General features: G+C 36.2%; 1 protein-coding gene across 2 annotated transcripts in view; it reads right to left on the reverse strand.

Annotated features, from left to right (window-relative positions):
- The window catches only part of TPP2 (tripeptidyl peptidase 2), a 52,270-nt gene that overhangs the window by 3,826 nt on the left and 25,580 nt on the right, over positions 1-22,864 (reverse strand). The window contains exons 19-29 of one of the 2 annotated variants that reach the window (XM_030956768.1): positions 21,713-21,813; positions 19,617-19,713; positions 19,183-19,320; positions 17,661-17,905; positions 17,381-17,459; positions 15,477-15,515; positions 8,794-8,945; positions 8,599-8,695; positions 7,605-7,735; positions 6,125-6,332; positions 79-198 (exon numbers count right to left, since the gene is read on the reverse strand). In XM_030956768.1, the coding sequence (XP_030812628.1) occupies positions 79-198; positions 6,125-6,332; positions 7,605-7,735; positions 8,599-8,695; positions 8,794-8,945; positions 15,477-15,515; positions 17,381-17,459; positions 17,661-17,905; positions 19,183-19,320; positions 19,617-19,713; positions 21,713-21,813 (1,407 nt within the window). The remainder of the gene's footprint in view (positions 1-78; positions 199-6,124; positions 6,333-7,604; positions 7,736-8,598; positions 8,696-8,793; positions 8,946-15,476; positions 15,516-17,380; positions 17,460-17,660; positions 17,906-19,182; positions 19,321-19,616; positions 19,714-21,712; positions 21,814-22,864) is intronic. The other variant, XM_030956852.1, reaches the window with a different exon arrangement.

The raw sequence follows: 22,864 nt of genomic DNA on the forward strand, positions 1-22,864 counted from the left end.
ATTCCAGAAGACATATCTTGCTTCTGAAAGCTTACACAGCATGAACTCAGCCCCATTACTTGGCCAAACACTCCTTACCTGAATGCAGTTTTTTAAGTTGTCCTTTGTTGGCTTTTCTTCTGCAAGTTTTGTGGCAAACTTGAGCCCTCTTCCATACATTTTATTTACCAATGCATGCTTATAGGCAAAAGTCAAAACCTACAATGCAAATTAAAAAAAACAAAGCAAGTTAGGTATTTTAATATCTTACAAGGTTTAACAAGTGAGATCAAATTCTGTTCAGGTAGCAGAAGCGATTCAAAGTAAAACATTTACACGAGATATTTGCAGTATAACAGATGATTCACAGCAGAGTCATAAACATGAACTTCCTAGAGACTATTTCTGACTTCACAAACATATTTGACTTCGGAACTTATGTAACACAGATGTCACTATTTTAATTTTTTGTCACATTTCTAGCTTCTTTGGATTTTCATTCTCTACAGGCAACTGTAAGGCACATTAAAAAGATAATTAAAACATCAACCAGGCAGGTATATTTTTGACCCAGAGAAGCAAAAACCAAATTGAGAATTTTAATTCCTAGGTAGTCACAAACATACTGCAGAAACAAGTATGAATGTACACAGTGAATGATATATACAGACAAAGACAGAGAAATGTAAATAATTATAAACAAGCAATGAAGACAGGTAAGCATGAAGACAAGCCTCAGGTTTTAGGTCAGCTCCTCACTACTGGTAACTTTTTAAGAACAGATGATAAAAAAGCTCCTTCTTGATAATATTATTTCTAAAAAGCCAGCTTTTACAGTCCTTACCAATGCAGTAGTTCATGTGAGCAAATGAATGTGTCTATCTAAGACCTAATGAAAAATAAATTTACGTTCTTAACACTCAACCACTGACAGCATTCAGGGTGTTGCAACATGGTTCAAACCATTTCACCAGCTGCAGCACTAAGAATTAGAGCAATCAAGACACTTTGATATATTCCCCTTGGAACACTCACAGTAAACCAAGTATTTTTTATTTTTTACTGAAGAGTGACATAGCAGTAAAGTTGGTGAATATGGTGGTGTGTCTGTTGTTGGCAGTGTTTTATGTAATCTTTTATTAGAGCTTGATATTCATTTCCCCTCATTCACCACACCATTTTTCCTTTGCTCTGACTCCACAATAAAGGTTGAGGATTTCCCACTTAAAATATCCCATTAAGAAAAGCTAACAGAAACCCTTCAAGGATGTTCAGAAACATGTTTTGCATTACAGAAAAAAATTAAATATGTCTCTAGAACATGAACATTAAGGAACCAGAGATCTGAATCTTACAAGGAGTGAAGAACCCATCTAGTTTTAGCAGCCTGAACACTTCCACTTAATAACATGCACAAGCCTTTGCAGAATCAATAAACAGTTAAAATATAAAAAAGAAATAAACTTAATTATCAAGCAAGTCAAGGTGTAATTTTAAAGCTTCAAGATACTATGCCAAAGTATTCAAGAGCTGCTCATTTTTCTGTCTTCAAATACTTATTTTGCCATGTTGAAATATTCACTTAAGCTGTTGTAGCTTACAACACACACATATATGCAACAATGAGCATACAGCACCATTCACAAATACAATTTTCCAAATATTGCCATTGGAAAAATAATCTGCATGCTGCATTATCAATCCAATTATTTTGGATATTTTCCTAAAGCAAAACACATTAGCAAACATTTCTGACTAACTGCTCAGTGGATCTATTAGCAGACTTAGTTGGCTAAACTAAACTTAAAAAAAATCTCTTCTGTAAAAGATGATAGAACCACAAAACAAAAAACAAACAAAAAAAAAATCAAATGAAAAATGCATTGGAGCTCTCAGCAAATATAACATTTCTGAGGCTAACCAGAAATAATGTCACTGCTCTATGAAGAAAGCTCTTACCTGACCCTGTAAGTTTTGAATGGTTATTGAACATCAGTGATAAAGGCAGGAGGAAAGCCACTTGACAGCATTTCTTTCGTAACAGGGCTTCCTAGAGTTTTTGTGGCAAGAAAACAAAGCATTTTACGAAATACCCTTGCTCTGGCCAAATACAAGGTTGGGTATTTCTAAAGGAGAAAAAGGTTCTTTGCTGAACCAAAAGGTTTAAAATAATGCTCCAAGAGCTCCTGACATAAGACAGTAATTTCTGTCTTAGTGTTTGGAAAAAACCCCCAATCAACTGTATACAAGTTCAGCAAAACTACTAAAAATTCATTAGCACTTCAGAAGTTATGAACAAGTTATGAACAAGCATAGGTTGCTTTAAAATCAGAATATGTTTACAAACAAAAGATGTTAGATAAGAAATAGTACTTTACAACTTGTACATATATTGGCCAAATTAAGCCTAATAGATAAAATACTGCAAGTTTTATAAAATCACAGAAATAAAGGTTATGATTCCTTGATATGTGTAAGGAAAATGTAAACTGGAGCGCTATTAAGATATAACAGAGAAAACAGCTGCTATCTGAATGTATAAAACCATCAAATAAACCTATTTGTAGTATCCATAACCAAACTGTTAGATGAAAGAATAGTAATGACTTCAAAGTATTTGATATTATTTCAGAACTATATAATGAAATAATAAATTATATAATAAATATAATGAAGGCCAGCTTTTGCACAAAAGCAATCTGGGCCAGAAATTGTACAAAGAGCAATAAAAGGGTATTGAGAAAAGGCAATGCATACTTCTAGGATACTGGGGGGAAAAATCACTGTTAAGATACTTTACGCCCCAAGCTAATGGCCTGGAATACTACGTGTGCTAGGAGCCAGACCCATAAAAGCATTTGCATGTTCACCTCCTAACAGCCATTGGCTATAAAGATGTGTATTTAGTACAGTAAAATCCTGAAATGATCTTTCTGAAGACATTTTTGGGGCTGAAGACACTCTCAAAAAAAGTATGTTTGAATCCAGCAATACTAAAATGCCTAATGAAACTTTTCTAGTATCCTAATGTTGTTACTCTATGGAAACAGACTGGTATAATCAATTAATTAATCATTTAAAGAGCTGATTAAAATATGCCTACATTTACCTATAGGTAAAATACTAGGTTAAACAATACAATTTCTAGGTAATATATTCCAGCTATTTATAGGAACACTGAAATTGTAATGTTTACAGTTCCCAACAAATAAGCTTTTTCAGGTTCATATACATCCATAGTAATAAACCAGGCTTTCTTAGCTATGTTTGTTGATTTTTCTGTGCTCTGTTAACTGCCCTAATATGAATAAAAACTACATTAATAAAAATTACTCATTTTATGGAAGCAAAGGGAGTTAAGGGAATCAAATATCCAGCAACACATTTTTGGCAGTGACTGAATAAAATCAGCTGGAAGAGACCACTGCATCTGACAATACAAACAGTATCAGGAAAACCAATCCAGGTTAAAGATGTTTAAAAGATAAGATGGAAAGGTATGCACCTTTTACTTGTTTTTAAACTTATTTTTAAGTGTGACTTTTTGCTTTTCTCCCACGGCTAATAAAGGTTGAGAGGCATTACATTCCAGATATTGGTCATTCCCAATAACAAATACTCAACATCCTACTACTCTCCTGTGTTTAAAACAGGATTTTGGCTGACAAAATTTAAAGCTATGTTCTAGGAAAATAAACTAAAGTGCTATCATAAACATATTTGCATAATCTATCAAATACTTGCTGCATAAAGCTGTCTTAACCAGAGTTTATTTGAAATGCTTTTGTGTACAGAGGGACATAAATATTTTCTTTAGTGTTTAGTTTAAAATGAACCTTTAGATAATAGCTGAAAGTATGAACAAATGCACTTACTATCAAAATTTAAGTTACTTCCCTACATACTTGCTACAATATGGTGACAAGCAGGTTACTTCAGTGACAAACAGACAATTCAAAGGAACTACCAAATGCCCTGTGGTGCCCAGGTGCTACATCTGCAGAGGAGAGATGAAACAAGGGACAGTACTTTATTTACTAGAAGGTGAGAAGAAACACACAGAAAAGTGATGATGCTCCTGATTCCACTTTAGAAAAAACCTGAAAGAAAGCATGGTCTCTCTTGGTTTTCAAAAATTTACTTAGCCTTTTAATTACTGACAGCTGCATGAACTTTATAGGAAGCTTATAACTAAACACATTTAGAGCAATGCTCCTATCTTAAGTCATATATATATATCAAAAATTGAATGATCAGTGCAGTACTTAAATGCCTGATTTCCATCCTTTCTCACCCAGATGTTCCATCTTTTGAGTGCCAGTATTACACAGACATATCTACATAAAAGAAGAGCTCCACATTTTCATCTCCAACACACTGCTTCAGAATAAGCTGGCTGTCTCTTGACAACTCTCCTTTGAAGGACATTCACACAAGGTCTATCTCCTATATCTGACTTGGATGCTTCACTTCCCAAATCATGGCTGCATATGATGAAGCCTGGCTTTCCTGGAGATGGCTGAACACCTGCCAGCCCATGGGAAGTGGTGAATGAATTCCTTGTTTCATTTTCCTTGTGTGGAAGGCTTTTGTTTTACCGCTGTTTTTGCACCCTACAAGTAGCTCTATAGGTCTCATAACAGTCAATCAGTTTAGATTTCAATTTGAGTAATAAAACTCAAAGAAGTAGGAAAAAGAAGACAAACATACTACATAAATAAGATGGAAGTTATTTCCATATGAAATACTATAAAAATCTAGAGAAGTTTTGATCTTTTAGTACCAATTTAACAATAAAGAAGAATCAATTTTCAGAGCAAAACTGAAATATACACTTTCACGAATCCATGGATAAGACAGTCAAAGAGAGGTTCCTAATCCATAGAACTCATATCAGAGTTACTTATTCCAGGCTCAAAGCACACAGCTCAGCAATGCTATCTGTCTTGAAATAAAAGCCAAAGAGTGAAACTCCCAACAAAATGTCTATATTCCACTGAAATTATTTCCATCAGCTTTAAAAAAATAAACAGCAGGAGACAGAAATAAACCAGGGGTTACTATGCTGGAGCAAAGTACTGCATTTACAAACAGACAGTAAGAAAATGTGCCAAACAATACGATTGAAGCACAAAATCTGCTACCATATGATATTATCATCAGTTAATGATTAGAGGAGATATGCTGAAAGATGTATGTGTACAAGGACATATACACTAAAGTGAGGAGGGTAAGCACCATCAACCTTCCTGACCAGGCCTCTACCTAAAGCACAAGTTCTTACAGGAACTTTATCTACTGTCAAGAAGTTAAATCCTTCATTTTCGGTTTTTTCTCTACTCTTCCAAGCTTTTTTTTGTAACCATCTGAAGCACTTTTGTAATTTTACATAATTATCAAAAAATACCCTGGTCACTCCATCTTCTACTAAAACACAGCCAAATGTGAAAGTTTAGTTCAGAAACTAATTAACACCAATAGCTCAAAGTTAAAAATACAAAGTCATAACCTCTCTAAATTAAAAGCTACGTAATTAATCACCTACAATGGATTTTTTTTCCCTTCTGGAATTGCTGTTTTGAATGAAGGAGAAAAAAAATTCAGGTCTTGGGATCAGGAACTCTAAAATGACAGGGAAGTCTGTGCTAATAAACATGTAATTATTTCCAAGGGTTTCTACCTTTACTTCTACAGACATTACTGACAGCAAAACACAAAACTTCTCTTGTTCATAGTGTGGAAGAGGTTACAGCATGCAGGACTGAACAGGGTGGGGTGCTGCACACCTCTGTGTGTACAGCTACAAGAGCGCAGAGGTTAATTGAAAATACTCCCTGGAAAGTACAGAAAGAAGCAATTCAATAAAGGAAGCAGCTTTTTTGTGGAAATCTGGTACTGTCTTACACCCTTCCCTTAACCTCTACATTCACTTGAAGAGAGATGGGCTTACCATGGATTTGACAGGCTTGGCAAAATCTCTGTGGAAAAAGATCATAAAGAAAGCACAATGCACAGGGAAGACATCATGGCAAAGTAGAAGGGAGGAATGTACAAAGCTGTGCACACAAAGGCAGTGCATAATTCCAGAAGAAACTATCAGAAAACCCAACATGCAAATGAAAAAAAACCTGCTCTGGTCTCTTACCTTGCTGTCAGAAAGATCAGTCCATTTTGTTGTTTCCCAGAATGTCTCTGTCAAAGCTTCTGAGCAGCTTTCATGATCCTCATCTTTGACTTCTGCATCACTCGAAGCAGCCCCTTCTTGGGTCTGCAGATGAAGAAGCTGGTCAGCCAGCGCACTTCCCTTTCGACAAAGTGCATCCACTAAAGTACTCTTCTGTTTTTCCATTTCACTAGGGAGGGAAAAAACAGTATGAAAAACATTTAGAATCTTTTGTAGATGCCTCCTTAAGAACAGAAACAGTACTGACTCAGTTTAAGCTAAAAAAGTTTACAGTCATTAGTACACACAAGGCTATTTACTATAAATTAAACTAACCATAAAAGATTACCCAAAGACACCATGCATTAAAGATACTCAATCATTCTCTAAGTATGAAATGCCTCAGATGACTTAAGGCAAAGGTAACTCAGGATTCCAAAAGTAAGTCAGCATCTAGAAATACAACTTTATAGTTCCTGGCATTATAAACAGAGAGTAGAATCCACCACTAACATAAGCAGATATAATTCTGCTGACTTCAAAGGAATTGCATCCATTTAAAGCACCACTGAATTTGGTGTTAAATTTCAGATGTTATATTCAAAACACATGACCTAATGGATCAACTTATCAAGAAATGTTTAGAATTAAGTTTATTATGTCAAGGCTTTGATTTTATATCAGCAATTCTAGAATTACACAAAAATCTGGATTCAGGATAGCTATAACAGATGGACTAGCTTTACAGCTGAAATCTGATATTTTATAGATAATCCACAAAGATGCATCTCCCATTTTAAGGGCCTAATATTCAGACCTGCTGTTCTGTTACTAAAACAGCACCATGCTACACACAGTAAAATCCATCACTTATTCTCCAGACTAAGGTGTCACCTTCAAAACACTATCTTCCTAAGGATATACATGCTAATAGTACAGAGCAACAATCTGAAACTAAAGAACAATAGGTCTCAAATACTCTGCAGCATGGTCATCACGCTTTTTGCAAACAAAATCTCTTGCAAGCAAGCAGTTACTTCTTTGGCTGATATAAATTTTGTCTTCAAATAGAGATGGGAAAGGTTGCAAAATATAAAGAAAAGGCAAGTAGCATTCAAAACAGATACTTCTACTAATACTCCAGTGGTCCCTCTGAGCTTAGACTAAGCTTGATACAACAACTTAAAATCCCATTTTTCTGATACATTTAAATCCTGAAAGAATCCTGGTTTATTTTATTGAATAAATAAAAAAAAAAATGGAAGTTTCAGTGTCCTTGCATTCTGGAAATGTAATAAGAGAACACAACAATTGTGTAGTCATATTTTAAATTCTGCGTGTGCCACAAAAAAATAATACAAGTTATCAAAAAAAGTTGCAGTCATTCCATTTCTTACATGCAGAGACAAAGTACATAGACTACAGAAATAGGATGCAGGAAAATTATTTACTGGGTAGGTACTTTTTTATAGTAGTTGCATCAGGCCTAGGATCGGTCTTCATGGCAAAATATACTGCTAATGCTGTTTGATCAATATGAGAGATTACTGTATTTGCAGCTTCAACGATTTCATCAAGTCTTTTCATTCGTTCCTAAAAGAAGAATATAAAGATGTTCAGCACCATAAAGTTGCTTCATTATTGATTCTACTAAAATTAGGGTGATTGCAAAGCTACGCAAAAATAACATTTGATCATTCAATATGTTCTTTTCTCCATTTCGTTCAAATTTTGCTTGAAACACCCTGGAAAGTCTTCAAGATTTTCTGCATACTTAGTCTATTTCGCTGAAAACAAACTGTGAAATATGGTTGGAGGTTGGAATATGCAAAATGCAGAGTTTACAGAAAGAAAATCACCTTTCAGTACAAATCAGTACTTCTGTAAAATGTAGCAGTAACTCAATTCAGAAATAAATATAAAATCAGAATGAAATAAAAAGAAAAATATTCAAGCTAGTGGCATATGCACAAAGTGTTTGTTTTCAAGATGAAAAAAAACACATGCAAACTCATCTGTTGACAGCTCCCATTTTTGAGGACAGTAATGGAAACTAGATTAAGCTGTGCCATTTTAGGGGGGATACCGTCCTCAGCTGTCTGAGTCATGCTACTAGGAGAAATTACCAGACCAGAAGAGAAACAGAATATGATGTGTGTTTGTCTCAGTAGGCACCATTCAGAATAAAACTGTTGTAGACTACGTAAGTATGAAAACTTAAAATGTGTTTAATTGAACAAGGCATAACTTGATGAGCAAACACACTTTGGTTAGGCATAGTTTCTTTTATTCTGCCATGGAATTAAGTAAATCACAGTCAAGGGAGGTACCTGTCACTCTAATTAGACATTTCTGCTCTTTAATACTGCATACAGTCACTTCAAGTTCAAATGCGCACAAAGAAAGAGTTGTTAGGGTGTATTGAGACAAATCAAGTTTAAGAAGTGTTAAATAACCTTTTCAGAATCCAGCTGATGAAGTCTTGCAACATACAGAGGAAGATGATTAGGAAATGCTTCTTTCAACTCACTATACATGTCAGTGGTATCCAGCCTAGAAGAGAGGAGGATATAGCATTAAAGTACAGATTCAGAGTATTTTTGTGAACTTCAACCTGCTTCAAGCTTGTGTAGTAATGACAGCAAACATACTTGGTCATCCACTGTATTTTTAGGTCTCTTAAAGCTTCAGCAAATTCTTCTTTTGCATCTTTTTCTTTTTCCTGTTCTTTTTCTTTCTCTTTGCTGCCATTTTTACTCTTTGATGGTGATGGTATCAGATGATAATGAACAGTAAGGACATCCTGGATGTGGGAAAAGAGACACATACTCAGAGGGATACAGGACACTTTTTTGGATGTCATATGAAAGCTAAATCATAGCCAGCAACTACTCTGAGCTACACATACAGTGAGTAAGGGTTCTGAGAGCAAAGATATTAGACAGTAAAAATTCAGGAACTGCTTTAAGTTTTTATTCTAAGCAATGCAAGGATGTAACTATTAAAACAGCACACTAGGTGTAAGAAAATAAAGCCTAAAATTTAGCTAATTTGACATTTTTACACTCACATAATTTTACATAATATTAGTTAGGGAATAAGGTAAGTAGTTTTCTGTTTGTTTGTTGATAAAAAAGCAAATAACTTGGTTAAAAGGATAAGGGAAAAAAGACAGAGATCCTATCCTACAAATCTGGCAATAAACAAATGAATAAAGATGGCTGAATTCTAAAAAATAGTACCACTGTATGATAAACATGAAACATGTCACAGGATATGTTTATTACTCCCAAGAGACTTTCTTCCATGTGCATATGGAATTAGCTGATGCATCAAAAGTCAAATGATTTCCAGTTTGCTGCTGCAGACTTTCCAGTTTCACCTGTATCTCAGTTCTAATTAAGTAGATACAAGACAGCAAGATTTTTTTTTAAACCTTAAATGGTAGCATAGAAATATGACTATAGTTTGAGTTCATGCTACAGTAGTCAATAACCACCATGAGAAAACCAGTTACAGATATTTAAAAGGAAAATCCTAACTCAAACCATGTTCTTGAAGTCCATTTCCTGAGAATTTACATCTAAGTTTGCAAATAAGGTAGCATTAGATTCTATCCACTGCTTCTAAAACATCAAACTGCTGGGTGAGGCCATTTGTTCGTTTTGGTTTTAATGTTTCAATCTTTACACAAGCCTCTCCCTGAACAGCAAGGGCACATGTCCCATTACTTTACATACAGGATACTTCACAGAGAAGATCACATAAGTTTAAATCCTCCAGATACCACTACTCTGTTGCAACATGGTGCAAAATACTGAGTTGCATGCTCAATTACTGTGGCAATTTAATTATTCTTACCAATTATTCCAGAACACATTTGTGGGAATGGTTCCCATAAACCAGGTCAGTATTGTGTAGTAAAATGAACCCTTGTGTACGAAATGGAGTTAAAGTTACTTAAATAGCAACTGAAATGGTGACAGAATTGGACTTCAACACTACACTTCTGGAACATTAAAAAACCATGCTGCAGAAAAATTTTATTTGAACTTATAGTTCAAACAGATCAGCATCTTACTGTGGGTTACTGAACACAATATTGGTAAAAGTGACTTCAATATTCCCTTAAAAAAATTTCCAGTTACTTAATATGAAATCACAAAATCACAACATGGACATTTAAGTAATTTTTTTTGAAAACTAGTTCAGATAACTAATCTGCATTAAGGAACTATCCTGCACATATGCATTGCAAGTACGAAGTGCACAACCAGTCAATACACCTAAATGAGCCTCCAGTAAGACCAGGCCAGAGCGTAACATAACAGGTCATGGAAGTAAGTACAGACAGAAAAATACAGAAGTCAGGAACATGGTGTGGGGCTCACTAAGGTAATTAGAACAGTAGAAAGCAGCAATATAGTTTGCTAAAGCAAACAAGACATTTTAACAAGTCTAAGAAGTGCGTTCAGCACAAAAATCTTAATTTACAATATCTTCTAAAAGATGTCCTCTATCGAGACTAGTATTTTCCTAAGAAAGAAACCTGCCTAAGAAATATTTTTCCAAGAGTTGGGGACTTCCTTTTTGAAAGTCCATTTTCATTCCGCTTGGCAGCATATTTTTGGAGTTATATACGTAGATGACCTCTGCATTTTCAAGCCATGTCTATATGAGAAGGCTCTACAACTCTAGTCTGTTTCAACCCAAATTAATTGGATTAACAAAATCTCACTTTCATGGATGAACACTTGCATTTTGAGAAACTAACCCTATGTAGCTAAACCATCAACAGTAAAAAGTCATCTCCCTGTTTTCTCACATAGGTACTTTCGGTCTCATGAGGTTCTGCAAGCCTTACAAGCCATGACCACTGAAAGGAAAACAATGAGCTTCAGACCCAGGCACCCTCCTCTCAAAAAAGCTGCAAGAGCAGACTTCTGTACAGACCTCAAAATTATTTCAAGGGATAAATAAAGTTTAGGTTATTATCACATTTAACTAACTATTACAGGGCATTAAGAGGGACTGAAGGCTTATTTATTTTATCTGCTAACATTAGGATCAGTTATAGAACTCGGCAACTCCTTAGGTACCAGAATATCTCAAAATGGCACTGCCATTGCCATTACAGAAACATTCACCATTAGAGAATAAGGAGAACAAAGGCAAATATTCACAATTCAACACTCCAATCTGTTTTCTTATTCAAATTTGTCCCTGAAAGGAACAGAATTCCTAGAGTAGTGTACTGGATTTCATTTTATATATACCTATAAAAAGACAGAGAGCTATAGACAGAGAAAGACAGCAAGTGAGTATATTATCCACTGAGAAAAACTAAGGAAACTTTCAAATTTATCCTCTAAAAAGATATGCAGCATTGAGAAATTGGGATGCATACAGGATATGCATTTCAGTCAGTGTACTCTGGAGTCTCGTAAGCCTCACTGGTTTAACTTCTAACTGAACTACAAACTACACACATAAACAAGCACAGTGCCATCAAAACATTCACCTCTTAAAGAGCTGAATTAACAGTTAATTTAGCTTCAAGATTTCAATTTAGATTTCTGTCTGGTGTTTTAACATCTAGTACTTTATACGTAAAACACATATAAAACTACTGTTATTTGTACTTCAAAGCTTTCATAGCAAAGCTAACCACAGGAAAAAAGCTCCCTCTAGGAACATATCCCAGGTCTCATTTTCCATTTAATAAGTATCTTCAAATCAATGCCTATTTGCACATACAGATGAATATACATATGGAATTTGAATCTGTTTTAAGATTCATACAATTTGTGCAGTGTTCCTTATTTTTATGGCAACTCTCATTTAATGGAAAATTAATTAAGCTTCTTGGAGTCACCAGGCAGGCTTACACAAAATTGTAACAGACACACACTTAATCCTATTTTTGAATGCCTCACGGTTAAACAGGGATAGTATCTTAATGCTCAAAGTCACCCTTTTATCTCAATTCACAGTAGTATTTATTAGTCTTCCACTAGTACTTATCACTATTTGCATAATACATTTCTTGCTTGAAACTGGAAGAAAGGATAACAGAATAGGGAAAATGGGGTAGAAACTTCCCATCCCTTGGCTAATTGTTACATACTGCTGCTCAAAAGCTGCATTGTGTAAACTAACAAAAAGTCATTCTTACACACCGGAAAAAGTCAATGATACGTTTTTCATTCTAACTATGTTCTGGACAAAGCTTGGAGACAAGGAGAAAAAGTAATCAGATTGTAACTGTGTTGCAAATGAAAACAAAGACACCTGTTTATTATGTGGCAAGAGCCCCTTGACATTTTTGTACAGTATAAAAGAATTAACTATCCTTGTAAACCTAGGCTATTTCCTGGCATAACCACAAACTGCTTTTATGCAAAACAGAGATGCAGTCAGGTGGACTGAAACCTGCTGAACATCCAGGCTCAGAGGGTGGTCAGTGACACACAGTTGGAGGTCAGTAACTAATTTTGTGCGCTAGGGGTCAATTCTGGATTGAACCCTGTCTGATGTCATCATTAGTTACCTGGATGATGGAGGCAGAAGGCACCCTCAGCACATTTGCCAGTGACACCAAAGCGGGAGGAGTGGCTGAGATGCCAGGGAGTCTGCTGCCATCCAGAGGCACCTCAAAAGGCAGCAGAAATGGGCTCAACAGGAGCCTCATGAAGTTCAACAAAGATAATGGCAAGAACTGAAAAAGAATAAATCCAGGCACACTACATGCTGGGGGCTATCCAGTAGGAAAGCAGCTTGGCATCCTGGTGGACACCAGGTTGAAAATGAATCAGCAGTGGGCCCTTGTGGCAAAGAGGGCTACTAATCTTACAAGAGAGGCTGGACCTATCCTTGAAAAATATGAATAATCTACACTTTTTTTGACTGACTGCATCACTGAAGAAATATATAAACAAGTTTTCTGCACTGGAAAACATCTTAACTGCATGTAAATCTATGACAGGGCAAGGTAAATACCAAAATTTTTAAACTAGGAAGGCCTTTGAGTTGCCTTCTCAGCAAAATGCATTAATTATTGGAGCTCTTACAGAACAATGCCCTGAACTACACTGTGTTTTATTTCCCAGAATATGCCGAGTTGGAAGGGACCAAAGGATCATCAAGTCCAACTTCTGGCCCTGCACAGCGCCAATCCCAAGAGTCACACCATGTGCCCAAGAGTATTGTCCAAACGCTCCTTGAACTTTGTCAGGTTGATGCTGTGACTTCTCAGGGGAGCGTGTTCCTATGTCCAACCACCCTGTGGGTGAAGAGCCTTCTTCAAATATCCAACCTAAACCTCCCCTGACAACTTCAGGCCACTTCAGGTCCTGTCACTGGTCACCACAGAGAAGAGACCAGTGCCTGTGGCCCCACTTCCCCTCATGAAGAAATTGCAGACTGCAATGAAGTCTCCCCTCAGTCTCCTCCAGGCTGAACAATCCAAGTGACCTCAGCCACTCCTCACAGCTTCTCCTCAAGGCCCTTCACAATCTTCATTACCCTCCTCTGGACACTCTCTAATAGTTTAATATCTTCCTGATATTGGGGCACCCAAAACTGCACACAATATTCAAGGTGAGACCACCCCAGTGCAGAGCAGAGCAGGAACAATCCCACTGGTGCTGATATGCTTGATGTCCCCCAGGACACACTTTGGCCCTCCTGGCTGTCAGGGCACTGCTGACTCACATTCAACCTCCTGTCAACCAGGACCCCCAGGTCCCTTTCCATGGCACTGCTTTCCAGCATCTCATTCCCAGTCTGTACTGTACATCCAGGGCTGCCCCAGCCCAGGGGCAGAATCCAGCACTTTCCCTTGCTGAATTTCATGTGGGCTGTGATTGCCCAGCCCCAGATTTTGTCAAGGTCTCTCTGCAGGGCCTCCCTGCCTTTAACAGCTCCTCCCAGTTTAGTATTGTCTGCGGACTTGCTGAATATCCCTTCAAGTCCTGTGTCCAACTCATTATGAAGATGCTGAAGAGCACAGGGCTGAAGATGGAGCCCTGAAGGAATCCACTAGTTTATCTGTGGCTAGTACACGGATGAGTAATAGATGGAAATAACAAGAAGGACCACTTTTATTTTGGCTTGGGTGGTTTTAGGGCTCAGATCTGAAAACAAATCTCTGTTCTAGAACCAAAGAAGAAAAAAATCAACAAAAAAACCTCCCAAAAGACCACAACCTCTGGAATCTGTTTAATAGGTTTTGTTATTTAAATTCTATTATTATTATAGTTAAATTCCCTTGTTAGAGATTCACTTAGTGAAGATCTTATACCCTATTTATTTGCAGGAAGTCATGCACTCACATGGGATTTTAAATTATCTTTCTGAAAGCAATCTGCGTGATTTTCAGGTATGAAAATAAAACTCAGCAACATACACTAAAATCCTTCTTGGAAAGCCTAACCTCATTCCTTCAAGGTTATTACACCCAGATGAGAGTAAGTTAGCAGGTTCAGGTTCCAGCTTACTATTCACAGAATAACAGAGTATGACTATAAACTACGTTATTCACGGTTCTCAACAAGAATCCTGGCTAATCTGCATGCCACTCCAGAACAAAGTACCTTGAAATCAACAGAAAGTAGATACCTTTACAACTTAAGGACAAGAAAAAACCCAGTAACCTTATGTAGGTAGTTTAGTAAAATATATTTTTGCATTTTTTTAAACGAACTGCTTTACGCTGACCCCTGGTAAAATACCGTATTACCTGACGTGACAATACAAGAATGAACAATATTAAACACTGTTACACTTAAAGTCACTCCCTTTCTAAACTATCTGATAAATGTTCCAAAATTAATTCTGTGAATACTACTATGTGCTACATGACTGTATAAACTCTAGCTTCCTTCTGTGTTTTTTATGATTGTAAAGAAGACAACTATCAATTTAGGAGACTGGGAATACAGTTACATATTAAATTATTCAATTCAAAGTTCATATTTGATTCTCAATCTGCAGACAGAATAGGCAGAAATACTTGCCACAAAAAATCTTGACCACAAACACTGAACATTCCTGAGTATTTAAGAACAAGAAAAATTGCAGATCACTAACAGCACATGCATTTTTACAGCACTTATGGCAGAAGTATACAGATGCTCACGTGCCTCTCAGCTATGTGTTACAGTAGTGTTTTGTCATTCTACCAGTAAAGATACTTAAGGTGCTGAAGTAAATAACTCAAGTCTAAGCAGGTAGATGAAGGAGACAAATTAAAAACCAAGACTGGTAGACAAATTCTTTAAGTCATATGCAAAAAGACTTCAGTATATCTTTTTCAAAAACTAACATTCAGTACCTTTTTAAATTTTCCTTGTCGCTTTGCTGCAGACTGCCCCTGGGAGTTAGAATAACATACTGTAAGAAAACATGCACACACCACACAGGATGGAGACACCTTCTCTGTACAATTATAGTTATACTTCCAACCTACAGATTTCCAACTTTTAGAGAGTCACATGTATGATCAAACATGCTCTTAAAGCATGCTCCTTCAGGTTTTTAAAATGAATAAACCAATGCATCACTGAATACACAATCCATTACTCCTGCAATATAAGCAAGTGTTGTTAACCACTTAGCTTCAATTAATAAATAACAGAAGTTCAGCCTCAGAATTTTAGATTTTTTGACTGTTTAGTGGCATTTTTCTCTTTCATAATAAATACAGACAAATTAGATACATTTTCCCTTACCTTGCATCCACTCACTGACTTAGAGACAACTTTGCTGCCTAGTCCTCCTTTTTTGTCTCCTGGTACATATTGAGGTTCACTAAAGGCAGCAGAAAGTATCAATTGCTATTTGATACCATCCTTTTTCCATTGAAATATGACCATAACAACAATGCCTTTGGCTATGACATGAGGAACACCTCAGCTGGAATTTCTTCCTGTGTAAGGTCTTAAGTATTCTCCATCATATGAAATTTGACAGGCTGTATCTACCTATCTCCTGCTTCCTGTCCCAGAAACCACTGTATATAGCCACTTAGTCTGGTTTTAAAATAAAATATGCAAGATTGCAACCAATAGTTCAAGGAAGTGCATAATTCTAGCTAGGGAAACTAAATTATCATGGATTTCGTAAAAGCACACTTGCAACCTTGCAGGTATCACAAAGAAATATTAAAGTAGGTATTTTAGAGCTCCTAGTTACTGGGTTTTTCCTCACTGACAAATAAATTCTCCTAATACATTCTCATCTGCAGTTACATGGAATCTGACCAAAAGTACAACCATTTAGATTGAATTAATAAACTTTTATGCTTAACAATATCTAAAGGTACATGACAACCTACTCTCAGAAACTTATTTTCTATGAAGACATACTCTAGTTTTATACATGTTGTTCAGCCACATCTAGTGGTATATGCACATAGATCAACTATCACTGAGTACTAACAATCATCAGGATTGACTAAAATTTAGTCTCAGGCTTACCATCTGTTTAAAAACAGCTAAGGGAATCTTCTAAGCACTGTAGCACCAGATACACAGAAAAGTGACAGTTACTATAATCACTGTTGCATCACAAAGTCATACAAGTTAAAAAACCTTTTTCACAGGGTGCTGTGTTATGAGCAAAAAAAAGATTTCATTTTTTTTCTAGCCTCACACACAGAGATCTTATACCATTCTGTTGAAGCATACAATCATACCAGTGGTTGACAACAACAGTGTGTAGCAGGTAAGAAAATCTGTTTATGCATTTGGGTCAGCAAAATTCCTATTACTTGGTAACAGTAACATATATGTGTTTAGAAAGCACATGTTTCTGCTGAATACTGTATGCATGCAACAAAGAGTATTACAGAACCAACATGCACATAACACTATATGCATGTATTTTTCATTCAAAAATTACATTAAGCTAGGGAGTTACATAAGGTCAATTTTAAAGCCTCCACACCAACAATAAAGCAGTTGCTTCTAGAAAGAAAAGATTTTAGAGCAAAATAATTAAAACTCAAAATTTAGAAAGTACAACTAAATTTGAAATTAGAAGATGAAAACAATAATAGAACTACTTAGAAGTTATGCTGACTTTATAATGAAACAGCTGCTTCTAAAATGTATTATATTACCAAACCTAATGCTCTTTAAAGTACTAACCTCATACATTACAGCACTTCCTGGCATGCAATTAGCTTGCTAGAAAAAAATTCAGAAAAAACCCCTGTCATCCATTCCATATACTCACAGCTTTCTTTCCAAGTTCTGTTTTAGACAGAGTAAGACTTCCTGCAAGATAGCATCCTGGTCCTGCTCCTTTAGGTATTCTGTTCAAAGAAAATAAGTTCAGTGTTAAAACCAGGTTCACTAAGGTTCCATGGAAATTACAATAAAGACACCATATAGGGAAAGAGCAACATGAGGAATAACCAAGCCTGGACAGGCATACACTATTAAAGTATCATTTTAGCAAGGTGCTGAGGCAGCTGCCTAGATACAGATGAGAAAAACAACACTTTGTAACTTACTTGTCATCAGGCAGGGATGTAACAAAGAATGGCTGACTGTGTTTTGGTGGTAATGTCAAACTGTTGGATTTCTTCTTCCCTAAGAGAGCAAGGCTATGGTTTTCATAAATATCTAAACTCAAGGTACTAGACAGCCTATGAGAAACAATAAATGGCAGGTCTTTGATGCGATCCAGCTCACTGTTCTGCTCATGACGAATTTGTAACCGAATAGTGTAATCTCCTTTTTCCAGTTTCACAGAATACTGAAAGAAAGAAGTTCTCATAAATGCCAAGATTCAATATTTTACCATTAATAATAAAAGCTTCCAAACCCCAGAAATAAGACTGTCATGTTTTGAAAGCATTCTTTAATTTTTATCAACCTGACAGGGCAACACATGGCTGCACACATTCAAGCAACAGTATGCTAAGTCTCCTTTCTGATACTGCTACGCTAAAACAGAAAGCAGCCCCACGTAGAAAGGAACAACAACTCAGAACTACCCTGCTCATAGAATCTCCCTCTCCTGGGCTAGGGAGTGATGCTTCCTGTTGGTATTTCTTTCTGGATTAAATAATTTAGAATTGTTTTAGAATTGTCCTATGATGCACAACACCAGAGATTTACAGCATGATAGTCCACCAGGTCTAAGGAACAAAGCACTAGGGTGATGTTTAGATTTTATAGCATCATAAAAATTCAGGTTAAGGAACAGAAGCTTACACAACGCAATTTCTGAAAATAATTTATAAACTGTAAAGCATGTCTCTTGAAACTATCTTTTGTACACTTCCAGAATAATCAATCTATCAAATAACCATTACATTGATGATGTTCAACTGTGATGTTATATTGGCAAAATATAGTTTCAAACAAGAAAATTATGAATAATGTTTCTTTTATGACTTTTTCCTTTTTTAAATATTTTTTTTTATTTCTCCCTACTTCCCCCATGATCCAGGCACACAGTCTACTAAGGTAGAAAGAGATTCCTGCAGACGGTAGAGTATCTACAAGTGTTGTGCAAAAAACTTCTCTTTCAAGGATGGCAACGGGAAGCAAACAAAGCTGAAGCACTAAAAAGGCTGTTTGAAGGATCAACAGCACTGAGGACAGCATTCATGAATACAGAAGCCCCTGCTCTATCAGCACACAAGTCAGACCTTTCCACCCTGCATAGCAAAGTTTAAGGTATTGTCTTTGTAAAAAAACAAAACGAAGAACAACATGATTTTGAACACATTTCTTGAAAAGCATCAGACAAAATCAAAAGAAATCAGAAGTTAACAGCTTTTCCTCTTTCTCCTTCTGCAGGAGAGAAAAGAAAAAAATAATGTTCTTTCATGGACACTTATCTTTTTTTGATATAAATACATCACTCCTGAACCTTGTATGAATTTTTGTGAATATATAAGAACATTGAAATTATGCATCAGGAAATGTAAAGAGCTAACAGGAGGCCTGGGAGATAAAAAAAAAAAATGAACATTTTCACAGTCTTCAGCAAAAAGAAGGTAAAATAAACACATTACTCTGTACCTGGTGTGGATAGGCATCTCCTGAACCCATTTGTCTTTTGTTCTGGTCAAAAATAATCCAGAGCTGACTATCAAATTCAGATTCATACAACAATTCACAAAGAAGTGGACAGCTTGGAGTTACTTCTCCACTCTTAGGCTATTAAAAGAAAGGTAAAAGCATTTAATCTACTACAGAATAAAACAAATACAATCCTTAGATACATATTCAAAAAGATAACTGTAGCATGTTTCTAACAACAGCAGCATGAACTGTAGCATGTTTCAAACAACAGTAGCTTTTAAAGTGGACCAAATCCCAATTTTGACTGGAGGGAGTCTAGAGTGTGACTGCGGACCTCCTTTCTGAGAGAAAACTGGTTAAAATTAAGACTGATTAAAGAAAACATGATGTGCTTAATAACTATAAAAAACCCCAACTAACATAACCCTTACCTGATGGAAGTTATAGGTCAAAATCATCTCATACAGTTGACGATTATTTGGTAAAATATCTCTGGATCCCAAAGGTTTTATTTTTGCACTCACTGGTCTGCAGTTAAACAACAAAAGGTTCTCTTAAGAAACATGTATCCTCCATCAAAATTTGTCTTGCTTAAGTAGAAGCATGTTCTGAGATACTACTGAATTCAGCACATGCCATAATATCTCATATATTGTAACTATCCAAGCAGCATTAATTCCTCAGTTAAAATTAATGTCAGTCCAAAAAACAAGGTTTACTGACACTACAGACAGTGCCAGAAAAAAGAAAAAGGAAAACAATGTAGTAGGCATGTCTAAATGCTCAAAATTAAAGGTCATTAAGTTTAAGGGAAAAAAAAAAGTCAGGTTACATTTCTAGTATCCATGCTGAAATCAATACTCGTCTTCGTAACTGATTAACGGCACTGCAATTAGAAGACAGAACAATTGATAATTCCTTTTTATAGAAGGTTGTGTCTTCAGAGAATGTAAGAAGCCTTCCAGTAATCTCAGTAGTAACACAGAAAAATGTACACTACCGAGTGTGTATATTAAGTCAGACACAATTGGGAAAAGCAGTCAAAGTTCAGGGCAGCCAAACATTTTAGACCTTAAACATCAAAAAATGTAAACAAAATAATAATGATATAGGAAAAATCTAAGCTTCAGAGATAAAGAATAGCAGAATCAGGGTGGTCTGGCATCATTTAAGTTTACCTTTCATTCATTAAATCAGATAACCTCTAACTACACGATCAGAATTTGTCTCTAAGGTTCTGCCAGCTCTTTCACTGTCCAAGGGCACAGACTAGTCACCTAGTAAGATAGGGTGCTAGGTCAGACCACAAGTCTGCTTAACCCAGGTTTCCTAGTCTGGCAGACACTGGATAGACTGCTGACAGAAGTCTTAAGAACTGAGTAATACCACATATGACATGATATGTCTCCCTAACATTCACCCTGCCTCCAAGCATTTGAAACAAGAGACAGAATGAAAAGCCATTCAGTAATTCTCTCTGTCATGACTCATTAGTTCATTCAAGAGATACTATTCTTGCCTTAATTTAAATACATAAATATTTCTCCATGGTTTACTTAATTGCACTTCATTTACTGTCACATGAGGGAGTAAAGAGCATGGCCATTTTTCCAACCAAGAATGAGGCAAATATTAAGGGACTGTTTTATTACCTCAGTTACAGCACACCAAATGGATTATTCCTGAATCTAACATTAGGTGATATATTCATTAAACTACTGGCAATTCCAATTAGTCAATTCCAGTTACAAGTACCCAAAAGCCCCAGACAGAGCTTTTTGGGCTATTTGGGCCTGTGAGTGGAGCTCAAAGTCTCCACTCACAGGCCCAAATAATGGAAAACTTTGGATTTCTGGCCACTGTGAAATTGTCCCACATCTCAAAAGTACCACTTGAAGCACATGGCATTTTTTTATCCTTCTGAAGTGACCAGTTTTAATCACTGCTGCACTGTCTAGAAATTTTCCAGCAAAGTTCTTTCCCTAAATCAGCATGTGTTAAACTAACAAGGTAAGCTTTCCCCCAAAAAATCTGCACCAGATTCTACAAAAACAGTATAAATAAAGCAAGAGAGAGAGGATGGTTTTCCCAGGCCAAAATTTGGCAGGATCCCAAGCAGCTGTTTAGGAAAAAACAAACAAACAAGCCCAAAAAACCCAACAAAACAAAATGAAAAAAAACAAAACAAACAGAAGCACATAATAACTCTAATATCTAAAGAAAAATTTTGTAGAGGTATTGAAGTACCTTTTCCGTCTAAGTGTCTGGAAGCAGTGGAATATTTTTGTAAATTTTTCTTCTTTCAAATTAGTTTAAGGAAAGTAATTTGTCTTGAAAAAATCACCACAAAGAAGAGAATGCTGATGAATGAACTGATGCTGACAAATTAATTGATGTTTCCAAAGCTACTTTGAATTTGACAAAAATATTTTTGTAAACCTGAATTTCACTGCTAATGTGTTACTGTTTTAACTCTACATATGAGCAGTTTTCCCAGTCTCCCAAAACAGTTCCCCAGAAACCCTACCTGAGTGTTTGAACCCAGCTTTTCAGATTTATGCATGGAGCAATATCTTCATATTTCAACAGGGACTGAACATCAAACCGTACAATGCCTTCTGAAGCGTGCTAGAAGAAGAGTACAGAACAATTATGTTTCTGTGCACTTACAACAGCAGATGAGGACCACCTATTATGATCCTCAAAAACACAACATAAGCTGTAGTTATTTTATACTTTAGCAAGTAATACTGTGTAATTTTGAAACTGTCACAAGTGCATCTCTATTTTACAACAGCAGATAATACTGGGACTTGCAAAACTTATATAAATAAAACTCAAGCTCCAGTTGCTCATCTTTTCACTTCCTAATTTAAATACTTTGTACAGAACTAGTAAGTCATACTACAGGCAGGACTGCATTTGTTGGTGCATTTAGGATGATTTACCTTAAATATGTAATTCAATATATACAATATAGAATATTAAAACAAGTATTTTGTGGGGCTTCCAAGGACTATTATTACAGAACAGATTAACTCCGCAAAAGAGAAACAATACTGCATACACAGACTTGGTTATGGGCAAAATAATTCAAGAAGTTTATTTCTAGCAGTATCCCATGACAAAGACACTAGTATAGGAACACTATTGTAATTTATTTTACGGAAGTTACTGGTGCTCAAAAAGGAACAGCAAGACTATTTGTATTCTCTTATTTTTCAGTGTCCATTATTGATTTGGTACAATCCTTGCTGGGCTGGGGGCAGCTTCTGTGCACACCATCACCAACAGCTCTTTCTTTTTCTGTCCTACCAGTTCAAGACCTGGTACCTTACATTACCCACTCTTTCTTCCTCAGTTTATTCAGCTCTTAGAGCCTGAATACATCCAAATTCACCCACAGGAGAGCTACAATTTGCTCTGGCCTTTAGCTGAAAGAAAGGCAGGAGCCAAGACAGATTAGCGTGCTGCTGCTTCATGTAGGTAGCAGCTCTCAAAGAGCTCTCTCCTGAGGGAGGCAGTGCCAAGCCAAGGTTGCATAGGACAGCAAAGAACACAGGACCAAGACAAAGTACTGTAGATATCACACTAAAATTTTAAGCAACTTTTTCAATCCTTTAGTATCACAGACCATTAGAAATCATGACGCTACCCCACCCACTGTACCTTCAACTGC

This window comes from Camarhynchus parvulus, chromosome 1 (genome assembly GCF_901933205.1).
Source record: "Camarhynchus parvulus chromosome 1, STF_HiC, whole genome shotgun sequence".
Classification (NCBI taxonomy): Eukaryota; Metazoa; Chordata; class Aves; order Passeriformes; family Thraupidae; genus Camarhynchus; species Camarhynchus parvulus.